At 34.0% G+C, this 20,858-nt stretch overlaps 1 protein-coding gene across 2 annotated transcripts; it reads right to left on the reverse strand.

Moving 5' to 3' along the window:
- Window positions 1-4,377: 4,377 nt before the first annotated feature.
- Window positions 4,378-15,166, reverse strand: LOC122297652 (oleoyl-acyl carrier protein thioesterase 1, chloroplastic-like). Of its 2 annotated transcripts, XM_043107773.1 has the most exons (8): window positions 14,497-15,166; window positions 13,416-13,549; window positions 13,211-13,324; window positions 11,635-11,730; window positions 7,434-7,521; window positions 7,292-7,360; window positions 7,104-7,127; window positions 4,378-4,965 (listed from the first exon to the last, which is right to left on the reverse strand). In XM_043107773.1, exons 1-8 carry the CDS (start codon window positions 14,848-14,850, stop codon window positions 4,687-4,689), a joined length of 1,158 nt encoding a protein of 385 aa, XP_042963707.1. In that variant the 5' UTR covers window positions 14,851-15,166; the 3' UTR covers window positions 4,378-4,686. The 2 variants fall into 2 exon arrangements, with proteins under 2 accessions (XP_042963707.1, XP_042963717.1); XM_043107783.1 differs by lacking the exon at window positions 7,104-7,127 and having other exon boundaries at window positions 14,497-15,164.
- Between the last annotated feature and the right edge of the window lie 5,692 nt (window positions 15,167-20,858).

The raw sequence follows: 20,858 nt of genomic DNA on the forward strand, positions 1-20,858 counted from the left end.
TTTCCTCTAAGTATTGTATTATTGTATTAGTAGACTTCATCTATTGTTAATGTGTAATACACAAGGTCCAAGACTTCCAGATTTTAGTAGCCAACAATTTGTCGCCCAATGACAGAAATTATCATCATATAATCTCCTATTTCCAAGCAAACGACAAATTTGAAAGTGCTAAATATAGATCTAGTTCTTATCATCTTTAATATCAGTAGTTGCCCAAAAAAATACTATAGAAAATTTAATAGATGATATCCCGTATACCATTTCATCCTCAAAAAAAAAAAAAACAAAAAAACAAAGCATTTACCCAAACAGACGCTACCGGTAGTGGCAGACTCGTAGAGGAAGAAGAACCTTCGGTGTGATTTGTGGAGCAAGCCGATGTTGAGCAACTGATTCGACTTGGCTGGGCAAAAGAGGATGTGATTTAATCCAGCTGTTGAAGATAAAAAGTAAATCGGAGAAGAGGGAGAGAAGAAGGCTGCATACCGACGAACAACCACTTCAACAAAGAAGAGAGAGAAAAGAGCAAGGAAGAGAGACTTACTTTGGAGAGCTCGAAGAAGACAAGGTCCGCTGGAGAAGTCGACCGCTGGACCACGAGAAACCAAGGGAAAGAGAGAGGAGCGGGTAGAAGAAAATTGATAAAATATTATTTGCTCTTTGTACAGTATCTCGCCAAACTTGAAAAGCTCCTAAGAATGACTGTAGAATTTATGTCAAACTCACCAACTTTGACTAGGCCATTGCAGAGAACTTTACGCAGAATTCTATTTATTTTATACTTGCATTGGGCAATGGTGAGGCTATTGTTAATGCTCTTACCGGTACCAATAAAAGGTAATAGCTGCACCATAAGGAAAAAAAATTATTTTAAATTTCTTTAAATATTTTTAAAAAAAATCAATTCATTAACAAACACTTTCATAACCATTAAATTTCTTTTTAAAAAAACTAATTATTGGTCAATTTGGGGTCTAATTCGTTAGTTCCTCCAGTATTTTTTGTGAGATAAAAGTAGGGCTATGATCGGTCTAATTTAGTTTAGTTTTAGACAAATTTTATAATCAAATCGGTATAGATCGGTTTTGCATATTCAAGAACTATTACCGAACCGATTATCTCCTGAATCGCTTCTGATTTTACCAGTTTTGATTCAATTTTTTTATTTTAATTAAGTGTCAATGTGTCATAAAAAATTATTTATATATAGACTTAAAGTGGATTACTAATAGTATTAGTATTAGGTCATAAAATGTAATTAATATACTAATATACATTAGTATACTAATTAACTAAAGCGAAATGTAATTAATTTACTAATGTATATTAATATTACTAATATATTATGTATTTATCAAAAGAAATATGTTGAGAATTTATTAGGCTATAAAATATAATTAATATATATATTTTATATTAATAACATATGATCAAATAAATGTTTATGTTTAATATTAAAATTTTATATTATAAATTATGATATCAAATTATTTCATATATAATTATATATATTATATATAAATAAATATTTTATATCATATTAAAAATTAATTATATATATACGAACCAGTTCGATTTGGTCTAGTTCTATTTAGTATCGGAAAACCTAAAATTAAAATTGGACCAGTTTTAGCCAGTTTTTAAAATGGAGGAACCGATCCCGAACCAAACCGGTTTATAACCGACCAATCGGTTCAGTTGGGGCTGGTTCTCCGATTTTATTTTTTAACCCTAGATAAAAGACCTTGGGATGCTTTTTGTAACAGCACCACATATGCCAAATGGTCGTTTGCTTTCTGAGGTGCCCTTTCATACCAGAGCGGTTGCTTTCTTTAACCAGATTGAACCTAAGTGGTTGATAAACTGCCGTTTCGACAGTGACTTTACATAAAAGTTGAAAGTCAAATAAAATATTGTTAGAGTATTATTTTTTAATATTATTATAATTTTAGAATTTGAAAAGCTTAAAGTTATTTATTATATTTTGTATAAAAATTTTAAAAAATTGTAATGATAAGATGAGATAAAATGAAATGAAATGAGACCTTTTTTATATCTAAATAGGACCTAAACCAATTAAAGGAGGCTGCTAGCTAGAGCCATCGCTAGGAGCTCCCACTAGGCATAGATTTTTTTTTTTTTTTGGTTTTTTTTCGACATCATTTTTTAATACTTTTAACTATTTAAAAAATAAAAAATTCACAATAATATCAAATAATTTTTTCTTAATCACTAAAGGGAAAAAAAAAAAAAAAAAGGAGAACTGGGAGCTACCATCCTCCAGTGGGGATCTAGCATTATTCCCAGTTAAAATATGTAATATCAATCAATGTAATTAAGGACGACAAAATCAATGATACGATATTGAAAAGTAGAATTATAGAAAGGTTGTGATTTCAAGTCGGATTGATACGCTGGATTATCCAAGAGTTAAGCTCGTTCACGACTATATATATATATATATATATATATGTGTGTGTGTATATATATATATTAATATACCATTACACCTCCTTTAGTAATGCTTTACTATTCTGCTATTTTTTTTTTTCTTTTTTTGTTATTTGAATCTAGATTAAGAATTCCAAAATATGAACTTTTTGCATAATTTAGAAGAAAATCAATTCAATTAACCAATGTAATCATGTAATTTAATTAAAAATAAATTTAATTTAATAAATATTGACTCAAAAGTAAAAGAAAGTCAATTTTTATATAATTTAATTTATTTTTAATTAAATTATATATTTCGTTGGTTGATTGAATTAATTTTCTTCTAGATTATGCAAGAATGTCAGATTTTCAATCCAAATCCAAAGAGTAAAAATAATACTAATAATAATAACTGTGTAATAAAATAATAGTAAATGAAGTGTAAAAAGTATCATTATCCTATATATATATATATATATATAATATAATATAAATATATATGTGTGTGTGCCATGTATATGTAAGGTAGAGATAAGTGGGCATATGTCTTATTATAAGGTACACGCAAATAATATGTTTTGCCAAGTTGTTGAATCAAGGTAGAGCACTTGATTATGCAAATGCAAATTCATTAGGGTTTTTGGCTAATAGAGTTTCAAAATGTGTTACATTGGATTATGCAAATGTCAAAGGTGATGACTTTTTGCCATAGTAAGTTAGTGTTGTGGGTCAAATTTGATAATTATTGTAGGATGATCAAAAGGAATAAAAAATATTTTCTTCCTTTATTTCCTACTATGATTTTGGTTGCAACAATTCTTTTAGGGCTATAATGTTATTACTAATTAACATATAATATGTAAAATGGTAAAATATAATAAAATTAAATAATTTTAAAAATAAATTAATATTATTTTATTATTATATAAAGAATATAGAGATAATCTAAGATGGAAATTATATATGAATGGAATAGACAGACAAATTCATGTCATATTAGGTAAAAGTTAGGTTTGAATTTAGCTGTTCCACTTAAGAGTGCTCTTAAACCAATGTCAAGTCAGTGCACATCACCATGTGTGATTGAGTATGATAATATTTAGAAGAGTTTTGCTACATACAAGTAAAATTGCGTACTAATCTGCATACTAATACTGATTACTTCATATTTAAAATTTAAATTAACATTATTTTCAATAAATCTAATTTTTGATCAATTACATTAGATTGGTGCACATATTAATGCATAATTATACTTGTAACTAGATTTTTTTCTATTTAGAATGAAGAGTAATATTACTCTTTCTCGTTATATATATACACATGTTTCTGAGCGCAACACCTGGCAACTTGAATGTGATGGTTCATTGAAATTATGGGGAACCGATTCTGCAGCAGGGACTATGGTTTTTCTGATGTCAGAATCCCATGGATTCAATGGATCAGCAAGTTACAAATCCTTAGTATTAAAGGAAAATTTAGGCAGCTGAAGATAGAATTCTGGCAAGTCCTCATCTATCAAGCTATGAGCTTACCTCATATTTACGTTTCTTATGTTTGAAAGACATTGCTTTAATCACAAGAAAGCAAAATTTTAACCCATTTGGTTTTACGATTGTAATTTCAGACAGTCCTTGATTACGAGCCCCCACCAATCAGAATAAAAAACTCCCAGAGTCTTTGATTGAGATTTAGCTGAACAAGTATCCATCGTTGAAGGTGTGCACTCCCAAGATTGGTAGAGAGCTTGTCCCCGACAATGGTGCCAATCTAAAATAAAAGTATCCATCTCTGGAAGTGTGGTAGATCATTCTGATGTCCAAAGAATAAGAAAACTTAAAACCATACAAATTGTGTTTCGAAACTTGGGACCGAGCCATCTGCACAATGGTCTGAAATCAGCCATGGAAAGAATCTTTATTCATACCAAGATTTTCAAAGATCTTTAACAAACTTGGAATATTGAGCTTATAATTAAGTAAAAGGAAAATGTTGACATAAAATATACAATCGATACATTGAGTTCGAGTGTGCATGAATAATCATAAGCACGTCTTCGTGTTGCTCAATCTAACCAATAATTTGGAGTAGACCATGGCAATCTCTATGCATTATGAAATGAGTTTTAAAACCCATCGCCTAACAAGGGCATAATGTTGGAGCAAAATTCCTTTGGAGCAGTAAAGAGGAAAACACGACCAAAGAACATGAAAAACTTTGAGATCTAGAAAAGATGGAGCCGACCAAATTAAATCATCTGGCAGGTTTCTTTCTCCACACAGTGCGTCCTCTGTTTATTTCAAGCCCATCTCCTGACAATCTTAATAAATGTAAAAACTGAGGCAAATCTTCTTTGTATTCCTTTACATCAGCAGACCCATTTTTTCCTTGAAGCTCAGAAACTGCTGTAGCATCCTCAACTGGTTCCACAGTGGTAAGTGAATCAACTATGTCATCATGTTGGCACTCCCGTCTGTAATCTAGGGTAATAGTTTGCAGTTCATGGCTATCAATGACTTCTTGTGGCATGCTCTGTGGTAGAGAAAATGTATGGCTTTATAAGATACAGAAGAAGTATCCGTAACAAGACAAATAAAAAATCTGTTTATCGATCAAAACAAAAAATAAGACAATAAAAAATCCTTTTAAGAGTGAAGCTCAGGTTCTTTAAAGAGATCATGGGCACCAAAATCCAAATTTTACTTCAGCATGAAGCTATAATTGATCTTTTCGTTGGATGGGGAAGGCTGTAAGATCCCCCTAAAAACTAATTCATTTAAACCTTTCAAAGCTGATGATCAAAGATAATTGCCAATCATATCGTCAGGCTTACCGTGCAAATTGCTCTTAAGTTTCAAAAGCAATAACATATTGATCACTCGGATAGAGTGGATCACTCTGTTAAGAAGTATTGTTTCTAATTTGCTTGCATTTTCTCTCTATTTCCCATATCCCATCAGTGTAGCTTATCATCTTGAAGAACTTCAGCAAGATTTCTAGTGGGGCTGACTCAGCAATGAATTCAACTACAACCTCATTAAGTGGTCTAGGATGTGCACTTCGATTTCTCCAGGTGCTTTGGAGGTTAGAAACTTGTTATTATTCAACTAAACTTTGTTGGGCAAGTGTTTCTGGCCCTATACCATGAAGATTGGAGAGAGATTCCTTGTGGAGATTGGTGGTATAAGTCAAGTAAGATAATATGTAAAGAGATTGACGTTCAAATAAGGTTAGCAGGCCTTTCAGATGGGGGCGTGGAAAAACATTAGCAGAGGATGGGGGGACTTCTATCATTTTATTAGGAGGTGGGAAATGGTTCTAAGATTAGATTATGGCACAATATGTTGTGTGGGATCAACCTTTAAGGAAATGCTAACAGATGGGGGGGCGTGGAAAAACATTAGCAGAGGATGGGGGGACTTCTATCATTTTATTAGGAGGTGGGAAATGGTTCTAAGATTAGATTATGGCACAATATGTTGTGTGGGATCAACCTTTAAGGACATTTCCCAGCATTGTTTAGCACCTCCCACCAGAAACAGGCATTGAATGGTAGAACTCATGCAGATCTCTGCGAATAGACCCCAATGAAATGTTACATCTATTATAAAGTGCATGATTGCGAAGTGAGGATGATCTCTTGGTTCCTCAATTGTCTGTACTATTTCAGGTTGATAAGAGGTAGAGCCATTAAGATCTACTGGACTCCATCAGAAAGACAGATTATTAAGGTCAATTCCTAACATGCGCTCTTCCCCCAAGATGGCCCTCCTTTTCCTTGGATGAATATTTGGAGAAATAAGGTGTCATCAATGGTGGCATAATGGCATTCTTCGTTTGGATGGCAATGTCAAATTTAACACTGGGGATAACTTGAGGAAGAAAAATTATCATAGTAATGTAATGTTGTATGTGTAAGCAGGGCGGAAAAAGCATTTTTCATCATCTGCTTCACCGCAATGTGGTAGGAATCTATGGGCATCAATATTTCGTACCTTTGGGATTGAGTGGGTCATGCCCACTGGGGTGGACTTGATGGGTTGTTCTCATGGTCTCCTTAAAAGCCATAGTGATTTTGAGGTCTGGACGATGGTCCTAGTGTGTTTGATGTGGTGTATCTGGCACCGGCAGGTATGTAATACTTGGACCTCTGAAGATTCTGAGAGGACAGTATCAGGCTTAAGAGCCATTATGTTCAATTCTCTTTATGCTTGGATGGAGGCGCACAATAGCTCCCATTCCACTAGGTTTGTAGATTTCATGGAATTGTGTTCTTTTTCCTCATCTCTCCAGTTGCGTGTCTCCTTTAGTTTACTTCCTATATATTTGATTTGTGTAAATTAAATTACCTAACTTATCAAGAACCAGCAAGGCATTCAGATGCCCAAGAAAGTAAGATATGTTCCATTAGGCAAGGATATTATGCCATAGAGTGGAAGAGCCCCCTTGAAGGAAATGTTTTGCCTGGCAAATTTAAACTTTCATGTTATATTCTGGTATTTAGTAGCACTTAGGCGTATTCTGTGTATACTTCATGTGTACTTGGGCTGTGCCTTTTTCTATTCATAAAGTTTTACTTTTACTTACAAAAAAATAAAAAAAAACTTTCATAGAGTATGTAATCTACATGCTCTATAGAACAAAATGATAATGATATTTGATCTTCCTACCTGTGGAATATCACATGGCCATCCCTGATTCAAGGAATATAAAGGTTATGGGTATATATGAGGATTACTTTTATTTCAGAAATAGATTAGAAAAGGACCACAACAATTAAAAACAAGAAAAACAAGGAAGCATTGGCATCTTTATAACAAGAGTTAGCAATTATTAATAAAAGGAAACTTCTACTAACCTCTAGAACCCATCCAATGTAGGTGACATTATTAACATGCTGATTCATGTCCAGATCAGCTCTTCTGGGCTGAAAAGGATAAAATACATACTCAAACCTAAGAAAACTGATTAAAGAATTTAGATAAACCAGATGATCTTACCACAAGTCCCACTTTAGAATTTTGAGCAGGATCTTCCAGTTTTGGTATTTTTTTCAAGCTACTACTATTCTCCTCTGGAATTGCTAATCTACAATGCCAAAACAAAAGCAATTATTGAAAAGAAGAAAGCCACTCAAAGTCAATAAGGTGTATGGGAATAGGATAAATTTTAGAGCTTTAGAGTTAAGGAGAAATTATCATCAACTCAAGCCAAGTTGGCAATTATATCTTGTAATGTATAATTAGACTAGCCTCCACCCCATATGCAACGGCCTAAGGGAAGGTCCAAAACACATGTGGGCCTATACTCTAAAAGGACTAGTCAATAATACAATTAGAGCCCCATTGGAATCATTATAAAGAGCAAGAACTTCTCCTCCCAAACAACGTGGGATCTCCCATACACCACCTATACTCATCGGTCAATACAGGGTATCACACCATAGACCATTTCCAATAACACAAAAAGAATTGTGTTGCAGTAAAACAAATCAGTGGTATGGCACAGCTTCCATGCAACACTACCGATTTGAAGAATTCTGGCGCACAAAAGTGTTTTCCTTGCAGTAAGGGATGGACTTTTGAAGCTTAACCCTTGACCCTTTCAAACTTTATCACACATTGGCTTTTCATAGGATATATAGGCATATATGTGTATGACTAATACAAATCTATACTTACGTATATATATACCATATATGTGTATGACTAACAAAAATATAGATATATATAGGCATATATGTGGATGCTTGTGGTACACGGGCTTTGTTTATTTGATACGTATTAATAAAAACTGTCTTTCTTACTTACCAAAAGAAAAATATGTGGATGCTTGTGCATGTGATACATCAAATCCTTCTATGATGCATATCTACATATCCAAAGTGTTTAATTGGATCTTTTGTGACTTAGCCAGGATAATTTTGCATGCAGGTGGGAATTTGTGTTGCATCAATTATGTGATAAAATTAACCATGACGCATCATGTATCGTTGCATGTGTTACTTTTCCAGCCTGTTATTTAAAGTAAAACTCACACTTCATTAAATGCTTGTCATAGTAAAGACCAGTTTGCATTCACAAAAGCGTTGCTGCTCCAGCTGTATGCTAACATCTGATGATGTGTCTAACTGTTCAACCATCAGTATCCTTTTAATGATTTAGACAGCTTACCATATCAACAATAATTCTCACACTTAGATTACTCCTTCCGTGTCGATTAGGATTTCACTTGTCAGCATCATCCACACCTCTTTACCTCTTACATTTAGTTAGCAAAATAAATAGTTCTTTCTCATACTCTTGCTTTTAAGTTCCTTGTGATTTAGGAAGAAGTCTCTAGAGTGGCGCGTGATCCACACGCACCACAAAACAAATTCTCTCGTCTCTAAAAGGCGATTAGGGTTGCACTGGTCCCAGCCGCAGGCCTCACGGCTACGTCGAGTGGGCAAGGCGGTGCTACGGGTGGGTCTGATCAGCAGTTGACAGAGAATTTGGATAGACAAGTGGGAGGAGCAATGGGGGTTGTTTCCGGAAGAGGTTTTGTGGATGTGATGGATCGGCCTCAAGTTCTGCCCGAGGTTGATATTCCATTCAGGGAACCAAGGTTTTCAGATGGTGAGATGTTTTTCCTCTTCTCTAGAGCAGAGATCAAGCAATCGGCAGAACCATTTCGTTTTTCTGTGGTGCTGAAATTTTTGCGTAGGCGGCCTTCTCTAGATCATGTATGTGGCTTCATCAAATCTCATTGGGGATTACGAGTTTTGCCTGTTGTCGAACAGTTGAAGAATCCTCGAAACATTCTTGTCCGTTTATCTAACAAACAGTACTTAATTGCTGTTATGGCTCGGGGAAATTCTGATATCGCGGGGGCTCCTTATTGAGTGTTTCATTGGACGCCGGAGTTTGTTGAAGAAGAAGATTCTCCTTTGGTCCCAGTTTGGTTATCTCTTCCGGGGTTGCCACCAATTTTTTTTCCCGAGTCTATGTTGAGAACTATTGGTGGGGGTTTTGGGAGGTTTTTGAAACGGGACAATGCAATGGCATGTGTGACTCGGCCTGAGGTGGCACATATTTGTGCTGAATTAGATATCTCAAAACCTTTAAAAAATGCATTCTGGATGGGGGTTCCAGGACTTGCAATCAATCATTATCAAGAGGTTATCTTTGAAATCTCTCCCTCTATTTTGCGGTTTGTGTAGAAAACAGGGTCATGAGGAGAGCAGGTGTGATCGTCGGAATCAATCTGATAAGAATGGGGCTATGAATGGCGTACAAGGTGGTGGTCGTGAGAAGGCTAAGAATAGGTGGAAGGCGGGTGGGGACTAAAAGCACGGAAGCAACGGTACAAGAGGTGATGATTGAAAGGGAGGGTTTTCTGCAAGCCATCGAGCAGATATACTGAATGGTATTAATCAGAGTCAGCATGCAGCAGAGATGGAAGCGATGGAGGTTTTTTATGTGGATTCGAAGGGTGAGGCTCTTACTCCGAGACAATTTGAGGAAGAGATTGATGGTGGAGGATTGGTGGGTGTTGTGCTGATTTAACTGGAGGGGCAGGATGCTGAGGTGAGTAGTGATAATCAGGCTAATTCAACTCAAAAAGTATCAGCCAATTGGTTTGAAATTTCTAAAGAGGCTTCAGATACAGAGGTAGCTCTGAAGTGTTTGGAGGATATGAAAGTGTCGCCACGGAGTTGGCTGAAAGTGGTGGATGAAAGCACTTGAATTTGAATTGTCGTGGTTCGCAACTGTGGGGGTATTGCAAGAGGATGGTGGTATTAACAAGTGGTGTTCTCTGTCTAAGGGAGAACCAGATGAAGAATTGAAGGAGTTCGCTAGCAAGTGTTTTGAACCCGATTCAAAGTTGAATGTTCCTTTGAAGAAATTAAGGGGAGTGAAGAAGAAAGAACCGTTGGCTGTCCTGGATAGGAGGAATAGGTCCCCAAAAAAAAAATTTAATTTTTATAAAGATTCTTATATGGAATATTAGGGGTATTCTTTCGTCAAAGAGTAGACTTTGATGCATTATGAATAAAAATCAGCCGTCAATGGTGGTGTTTTTGGAACCTTTTCTTTTTCCTAATAAATGTCATCAGGGGGGTTCGCAAAACTAAATGTAGACGGTGGTTCACTTGGCAATCCTGGGATGGCTGGCACCACCTGGGGGGGTGGCGTTGTGAACTTGTGAGGAATGCGCAGGGGCAGGTTCTTGGGGGCTTTGCCCATTGCTATGGTCAGGCTACAAATAATATTGCTGAATGTAGAGCAATTATTGATGGTCTTTATCTTTGTCAACAGTTGAGTCCGAGAGATGTGTTGGTTGAGTCGGATTCTAGTGTTGCGGTGGGATGGTTTATTTCGGGGACATGTAAATATTGGTATTTGTGGGATTTTTGGGAAGAAGCACAATCTATTATTTCTTCTCTGAAGATTCAGTTTAAACATGTGTTTAGGGAAGCTAATATCGTAGCGGATTTTTTAGCAAAACATGGGGCTAATGGCGGGACTTGGGATTTTTTTGGAGAAGATTTTGGTTCAGGTAGACTTAAGGGACTTATACGTACGGATAGATTGGGTATTCCTTATGTTAGATGTTAGGAATCGTTGGATGCTGATTGTGGGCTTTTTTTTTTTTGGGTTGGGCTGTTTTGCTATAATTATGGTGATTCCTCTGCCTGAGTGAAGGTTTTTTAATAAATGTGGAGTTGTCATCATCCTTTCATTGTTTAAAAAAATAAAAAATTCATTGAGATTTGATGCAGTTCCATCTGCTTCCCCATATTTTCAAGCTGATTTCTCCAAGGCTGGCTAAGAGATTTTACCGTGACAAGATTTGGTACCTCATACATAACTACAGAAGAAAGGATAGCATCTCAACGGTATGTATTGTAAAACTATAGACTCCTCTACGGATAGTCCTTTTCATTTTCAATTTATTGATGAATATTTTCTGGGAATCTGTAATTTGTTGAGCTACCTTAAGCTGGCCTTGTCTTGTCACGCAGATGACAGAAATGAGAAAAAGGGTTTCAACAATAAGACAATAAAATATGCTGAGAAAAATCATGTCATCATGCAAACGTTAATTATAACAGAGCATGTATTCCTTATGCATCCTACATCTTATAAATAGTATGACATTGCATGCCAGAAAATATGAGTTCACGTGGGCAATAAACCCTAAACAAAAACCCCCTACCTGAGTTCACGTGGGCAATAAACTAAATACTCTTCCCGGACATCATCGCTAACTTTCTGAAGTCGTCTGGTTTCTTGGTTCATCATAACCCACTTGCTGAAACATAAGGTTCACATATCAAACTGTGAGAAAGCATCTCAAATCACATAGACAAAATCAGACAAGAAAGGTCAGAGATGATGTCAAGTATTCCTAAGAAGTCAAGTTCTTGAGTCATCTGAAAACAGATGTTCAATAGCTTCCACAAGTGTACTATTCAAATCAATAGGAGAGTATCAATCAAATAAAAAGGAAAAAAAACAAGACTGATAATTGAATGAGTATATTCCAGCACACAGTCAGACTAAAACACATTAATCATTACAAGGAACATCAGGTACATCTAATTTTTGTTTTCTGAATGATAACTCACGACCCAACTAAATTGGTTTCTAAGGAATTGAAAAGTGTTGTTGCAAGCTTTTAATATTAAAATATATACTTTTAGAGGATTGATAGGAAAACAAGAAACGAGATGACAAGAAATAAAATCTCAGAACTATCACAGTTCAAGAAAACACACAAAAGTCAATGAAGACTCATCAAGCTTCATTTTATATGTTCTATGATGGCAATTGTAAGCAGAAGATCATGTTATATTTTCTGGAGAAGTTTGCAAGATTATAAATTAATGCACTAAACCTTTAATGGTATTGATACAAATTTTCGAACTCCTCCATCATCTGTTTGCAATCCATAAAGGTTCTATCATTTCTTTCCTTCCAAATACACCAAATGAGACAAATGAGAACCATCTTCCACAGTTCTACAATTTGCCGGCTGCCAACTACCCTTTTCCAAGAATTAAAAATAAATAAATAAATAATAATAATAAAACCCACAATTCTTCTAGGCATGATCACCCTACAGTGCAGTCGCGATCTTACAACGAACGAAGTAGAAGATAATCAAAGGACTCTCCACCTTCTTACACATGCAACACTATTTACCTATTACGTCTTTTTTTTATCAGTAAATAAGACTAATTACCTATTATGTCTTACAGCAATCTAACATAGGCTGCAATGCATGATTATTAACATTCGTGATAAAGTTAAAATCATATGACTTTTTCTCTCTTTTGCAATATGAACCGCATGTATGAACAGAGAAGTTCCTCCTTTCTATTCACATACATTAACCATGAAAGAAAACAAGCTACGCTTTGACTAAACCCTTCAGCTTTACACACAGAGAAGGGGGGCAGGGGATGGGGGAGAAATAGTGATTCTCTTAAAATTAGATACCAATGAATGGAGAAAGAGGGTTTTTCCTGAACGCATGATTAGAGTAAATTTTTATACATAAAACATAGATGTCATCGAAATGATTAGAGTAATTGATACATGTACATCCAATAATCCTCAAAGAAGTGACACTCAAGGAAAGGAAGCACGGGTGAAATATGATTAAATTAGTGAAGCGTGTCATAGAAGGATTCACCCCCATCTTATTCTCTATCACCACTACGTTTCTATACCCTTATAATTCTGGCTTGCATAGCAAAGACAAAAGGAAATGGTAACTGAACATGTACCTTGTTGCCCTTCCAATTACTTGATCAGTAGCATGGTCCTTGATTATCCAATCACGTCTAGTTCCAATTCTTCCATCCCCTTGGCACCAAGTTTCAATTTCAACTACATCACTCCTGTCCCACGGACCCGTATATTGACTTAAAACTTATCATGTAAGAATTCTAAATTAAAAACAGAGCAGAGAAGAAGAAGAAGAAAGCTCACCAAGCTGGGTATCTGTAGATCTCAATGTGCATGCGAGCAGTCACCCATATGAGATGCATTTTCCTCATGGTGGGGGTCGTTGCAAAACCATCTGTGGAAAATCCTACACTTTGAGCATGGTTGCATCCAACTTCCTACATCACAAATTTGGGAGGAAATTATTATATTGCAATTCTTTGGGAAAGTTCAATCATTCCCCGCTTAAGGTTAAAGGCACTTCTACTCCCCGCATAGATGAATGACTATTAGTAAAATTAATTCTTTCAAAATGTTTCTAAAATGAAAACCAAAACTTCATCTACCATATGGGTAGCATCAAAGACAGTGGAACCTAAACTTAAAATTACCAATTTTTAGGGAAACGTTTTGCTGACCACGAAACAGAATGTAGATGAGAATTTACATGCTCACACTTATCGAAAAAAAAAAAGAAATTACATGCTTGTTGATAACACGAGAGAGAGAGAGAGAGAGATTCAATTTTCAGTATGGTGGCATAGCAATGAATGCAGAGGTTAATATTTTTTTTTATAAGTAAGAAGGACTTATTAACCCACATAATTCGGCAAAGCTAAGTACACAGGAACTATACAAGAGAATGAATATAGAAGTTAATATCCATCGAGCATACAACCCGACGGGGTGATTGAAAGCAGGCTCAAATGTTCAAGCATCAATAGTTTCAGTGGGGAGAGACGGCGACCTGTCTGAGCAAGTCAACAACAAAGAACGAAGCATACCCAGTCGAAGCCATGAAACATATCCAGTTGCTAAAACGCAGAAATTTTGCCAAAAGAATAGATGTATTTGGTCCTCGACTTAAACATGAAAAATAAATGGAGAGAGCTTTAAAACATACCCCGTCGCTAAACTACAAGATTTAAAAAGACCCAACAATACCCAGTTGACAAGACCCAAAAAGAAATTACATATGACCTTCAAAACTTGAAACACGCATTTGGACATGCACGTTACTGATGACATCACCGACGAACCCAGACATCAAATGTCCCATAACACCATAAAAAATTTGAAATTAAATCAAAACCGACTTGGATAATATATATGATGCGTTATTAACCTGCAAAAGATTGGCAATGGTTTCAACTGTAGCGGTTTTGTTAATCCCAACCTCATAGCACCTCACTATGAACCTCTCCTTATAAGACAACCGGTCCTCCGTCAAGCTTCCAAGCCTCAACCGGTCCGCCAGGCTCCCGGACCCGGATCCGACCATCCTGTCCGACCCCAAGACCCCGCTGGAAGCTCCACCCCGGTCCGACAAGACAGCCCGGGCCAGAACCGGAGGTTTACGAAGTGGCCGGCACCAAATGGCGTCGTTTCTCCGGAGAGTGGATGTACAGCGACCCAGAAAAGCGCATTGGGCTAGGGCGTGAATCTGGTCATTGCTCACATTGCAGGAGACCTTCAGCATCTCTCTGTTTCTCGAGTCTCCCTCTTCCAAAACCCACAGTTCGTACGCTCGGTTTTGAGTGCGAGTTTGCTTATTTATGTGGTTTTAGAGCGGTACTGGCAAATCTGGTATGATCGATGGGACCGAGGCAGCTCGATCTAGAGAGAGAGAGAGAGAGGGGGAGAGGAAAATGCCAAGCCGGGTTTGGTTTTGACAGATATCGAACATAAAATTGACACCTTTTTATCAAAAATGGTTGGATTTTCTTCACAGTTCGGCTCCTCCACACCTTGCTCCAAATTCTGAGTATTTTCTGGTCGAGAGGAGAGGTATCTAATTTTGAAATTTCAGAAATTATTTTTTACACCGATATTTAAATAGCAAAACTTAGACTCATTTAGATATTAAGTTAAATCAAATTGAATTTTTTATAAATAATAATAAGTTGAATATGTAAAATGAGTTATATAGAATTATCTAAAATAAATTTAGATATATTTAAATATTAAAATAAGTTTAATATTATTTATAATAAATAAAAAATATTATAAATTTTACGTATAAAGATATATTGAATTGAAAAATATTATAAATCTCATGTGTAAAAAAGTTTTAACTTTTAAATAAAGATAAATTTAAAAATTAAATATTTAATTTAATTTAAAATTAAACTAAACTAAATTAATTTAAACTTAATCTTACTATCAAACCTGACTGCTGTAAATTGAAAATCCATATGCATTTTCTTCTAAGAAAGCATATTTCTATTAATTATATAGACAAAATATCTGAGTAGAAAGTCAGTAATCCAACCGTTCAAACATCTTATCGCAATTAATACAGTGAAATTAAAAATAAATAAATAAAAATTGTGGTTTTTTGTCTTGCATTTTATAATATTCAATTAAGGAAAATGATATACTTATAATTAATTTACTATTTAGTTACTATTCTTAATAATATAATATTTTTTTAATATTTAAATCAATCAAATCAAAATAAAAGTCAAATTAAAATTTAAAATATATATTATTTTAATTTAAAGTGGTAAATAAATTGTTAAGTGATTGGTAGTTTATCATTTTTCTTCAATCAATCAATGAAGTGGTTGTTTATTTAATATCAACAGTCGTGATTACAAATAATAAAATCTAAAATAAAACAATGCCAATTCATATAATTGTATGACTTTGGTTAAAACCAATGATGTAGGATCAAGATTTAAGTTGCATCAAAACCAAAATATTTGGTACATACTCATGTTAAATGTATCTATCATACCGCAAGAATGCCCCTCCAATGCACGGGAACAACATAAAAAGTCAAAATGTAGTTTAATAGAGTGGTCCCTTTTTTCAATCCTTCCATTTGGTTTGATAGTGAGATAAGAATTTTAAATTTTAAGATAAAATATTTTAATATTTATTATTATTTTAAAATATAAAAAAATTAAATTATTTATTATATTTTATATAAAAATTTTAAAAAAATTATAATAATAAAATAAAAATTTTAAAATTAAGATGAGAATTACTACCTACAAAACCGAATTGAAGTTTAGTTCATGGTTTTAAATAATGTACCGTACCGGTCGGTATTTCGGTCTTTATTTTTTTCATTTTTTCAAACTACATGCATATTTTTTTATCCTAATTTATATCAGACTATTTATAATTTATATATATTTATGTATAAATTATTATTTTAGAATATAATTTATATATATTTATACATATAATTTATTTATATATTAACTATTCTAAAATAGTACATAAACAATACATAAAATAATATCAGTATAAAAATATTCTGTTTCAATATCTTGATCGTTACAATATTCAATAAGAAAAATTCTATGTGCAGTCATTTTTGCGGACTCCTTTGTGCACTCCAGTGATATGATTGGTTGTGTATTAAAAAAAATTAATTCAGCCAATCATATCAGTGGAGTGCACAGAGAGTGCGCAAAAATGACTGTATGTAGCATTACTCATTCAATAAAGTATTCAAAATATTGATTTAGCTTCCGAGCTAGTGTGTAACCTTTTCAAGTAGCTCACTTCCCTCTCTAGGTGGGAACACCCTTGAGTTAGGGTACGGCTGGCAGGCCATACGGCCAGTGTACTTAATTTTTGTTGTGAGAATTGCAAAAAGAAGAAGGAAAAGTCTAGTTACAAGCACACTTGTGCACTAATATGTGTACTAATTTATTGTGATTGGTCAAAAAGTAGATCTTATTGAAAACAGTGTTAATTTAACTTTTAAGTATGAAAGAATCAGTATTAGCACGCAGATTAGTACGCGACTTTGCTTATATGTAGCAAAACTCAAAAAAGAAAGGAACGCGACTGAAAACGGAGGAAGAAAACAAATCCTACTGCATTTTATTATAAAAAATAAATAAAAATTGTATTGTATTCTTTATACAGTGCTATTGCTTTATATTAAAAATAAACATATAATACTAACCAACTAAAGAATATTCGTGCTACCTTAATTTTGTATAGCTGTAGAATAATTACCTCTAAAATTATATAAAAATATATCTATTTCAGGTACTTTAAAAAATATTGATCTTTTTTTAGATATTTGACATTGTGGAATGGGTCATGGCCCTCTTTCCAAATTACATGTCATCCTAGTTCCTCTATTTAAGAATCATATTTCTGATATCAATCCATGTTTTGTGTGTCTACTTGCAAAGCATCATAAACTCTCATTTCTTATTAGTTTTCATAAAAGCAAAATCCTCTTTGAACTCATCCACAATGGTATATGGAGACCTAACCAAGTATCAGTATATGATGGTACAAGATACTTTTTTATCATTGTAGATGATTACTCTATGAATACTTGAATATATTTACTCGAGGCTAAATCAAATACCAAACCATGTGTTAAAGCCTTCCGTAATCTTGTTGAAACCTAATTCCACACCAAAATTCAAATACTTTGAAGTGACAATAGTCTTGAGTTTCAAATGACAAATTTTTTCAATAAAAAGATATTATTCACCGTAGAACTTGTGTGAAAAACCCCCAACAAAACGGGATTGCAGAGAGGAAGCATCAACATCTTTTGAACATAGTTCGAGACCTTAAAATCTAATCTAATCTTCCTAACTTATATTGGAATTGGATTCCTACTCCCTTCTCTAATATAACACCATTTGAGTTTCTTTTTAACAAACCTCCTACATATTCTCATATGAGAATTTTAGGATGCCTATATTTTGCCTCTATCATTTCTCAACATGGGCAAAAATTTGACCCTCGATGTAGACATTGGGTCTTCCTTGGTTACCTTTTTGGGTGAAAGGATATACACTCCTTGATTTAAATACAAAATCAAGTTTCATCTCTCAAGATGTTACATTTCATGAACATGTGTTTCCATTCCATCAACCTCATTCCACTCCATCTTCTCAATTGCCACCTCCTGCTACTTTTCCTCAAATTCCCTCTCATTTTACTTCAACTTCTCCACCTCCACTTAGCACTACTTTACCCATCACTACAGAGACAACATCTTCATTACCTATATCCCCAGACCTTCCCATAATTCCTCCCTCCAATTCCTCCATTTCATCAATACCAAAACTACCATCTCCTCCTCCTCTTAGGAGATCTACTCGAACAAAAAAAACATACTTTTGATTAAGAGTGGCAATATGTTACACAACTCGTTAACCCAATACGAACACAACACGATAATAGTAGGTTAGGGTTTAGTCTTAACAGATTTGGATCAAAACGGGTTGACCCATTAAGATACGATTGCTTAACAGATTGATAATAGGTCAACCCGTTTGATCCGTTATGACACGTTAAGAAAATTAAAATTATAATTATACCCTTATACCTAAAAAGTAAAATTGTTAGAATTTTAATTTTGATATTTTTATTATTTGGATTGTAATCTTGGACTTGTAGTTAGTTTTATAATCTTTATAGATATTTTGATTTTAACATTTATGCTAAATTTAATCAAGTCAAATAGGTTAATTTTGGATCTATTCAACCCATTTAGATAAACAGTTTGAAACAAGTCGTATTGTGTTGTGTTAACCTATTTTGTAATATTTGCTAATGAGTCAAAATAGGTTAACACGACACGACCCGTTATGTTAATAAATCGTATTAAGGTTTGAGATTTTGACACGATAAGTTTAACGGATCGAGTTTGACTTATATAGTATAATATACATGCTTTGACACGACACGAACACGACCCATTAACACTATTTGACACCCCTACTTTTGACAACAGTAGAGACAACAATTGATGATATTGGTCTTTGGTGAAGGTCAATTTGTCATCTGAGGGATCTTCTGGCTTGAGTGAAGTCTGTTGCCCAGATGACTAACACAAAAAGGGGGGTGAATTGAGTTGTATAGAAAAAATAACAATTATAAATTAAATATACAATATAAAATATAAACAAAATACGAAACAGTAATAAATATAAAGAGTAAGGATAAGAGAGAAGCAAACTTAATATGTTAACAAGGTTCGACCCCACTGCCTACGTTCTCGCATCAAACTATTCCTTGAGAATTCCCAAATTTACTATTCAACCTCCTTCAGGTGGAGATAGAAACCTATTACACCTTTGAACAACACCGCTACAAAGGATCCGTGTAGAACACCCTCTACACTTGCAATCACCTTACACGTGGTGATTCAACTATTCCCTGTATAGAACACTTTCTACACGCACAAAGGTTATACACACCATTTTTCTGATACAAGAGTTGATAGTGGGTAGGTTATCGAAAAACACTCTTCAATGAGTGAAATAAGAACAATACAGCGCAAACTATATCTCTCAAAATGAACAAGAATTAACACTCAATGCTTAGAGAATAGAGAATGAAAACTTTGAATGAATGTTGTATGATCTGGATGTTGTAAATGTGAAGCTATCAAATAATCTATTTATAGGCATATAAGACTTCATATTCAAATTTAAAAAGATTCACATGTCAAAGACAACATCCTTCACTTTTTCAAAAAAGTCAAATAAAAGTTCTTCTTTTTCAATTGTCAAAGACAACATCATTCATTTTTCAAAAACTTCAAACCTAATCTTTTACTTTTGGCATATGACAAAAGGAGCACATTTTACTTTTCAAAAAATTCAAACCTAATCTTTTACTTTTTGTATATGACAAAAGGAGCACACTTTACTTTTCAAAAATTTCAAACAAAATCATATACCTTTTGTATGAGTCAAAAAAAGCATCAATCACTTTTAAAAATATTCAAATAAAACATGCACATGTGAAAGATGACAATCAATCATCTTTAATATTTTCAAAATTTAACCATTTAATCAAGGTATGCACATGTAAAAGATGGCAGTCAATCATCTTTCAAAATTTTCAAATTTAATTTTCAAAAAATTCATGCACATGTGAAAAATGCATTTTAATGTTTTATGATAAAATATTAATTTTGAGTCTTAATTCTAATTTCAAATTTTTAAGAGATTTACAATATTACTCTATGACTTTAATGTGAACTTATTCCTTTCTTACTCATGTTTGTTTCCTTGATGTGCTTAACTCCATTGTGTAGACAACTTGAGTTTGAAACTCTTTTATTCTTTAAATTCATTTGTTATCATCAAAATTCATGTGTAGATATATAATTATACAAAATTTGAAACCTTGGGTTCAACAATCTCTCACTATTTTATGATGAAAAATATTTGATAGAACCTAAAACCTGTATTAATACTTAAACTCCCCCTGAGAATGTGTGTTAGTTATTTAAGTAATTCCAAGCATATATAACAAATTTAGCAATTCAAACAATGTTAATGTCCTAGTCTAACACTTCTCCCCCTTTTGGCATCATTAAAAAGGATCCGCAACAAGTAAATTGACTGAAGAAAACGATGCGTTAGTAGACATTGTAGATAGTTAAAAAAAAAAAATTGGATCCGTCCGTGACCCAACAAGTGTGGCTGGAGATTTGAAAAAAAATTGCCTGATGTTGTTGACAAACGAGATTGAAGGCTCCGA

The sequence above is a fragment of the Carya illinoinensis genome, chromosome 2 (genome assembly GCF_018687715.1).
Source record: "Carya illinoinensis cultivar Pawnee chromosome 2, C.illinoinensisPawnee_v1, whole genome shotgun sequence".
NCBI lineage: Eukaryota > Viridiplantae > Streptophyta > Magnoliopsida > Fagales > Juglandaceae > Carya > Carya illinoinensis.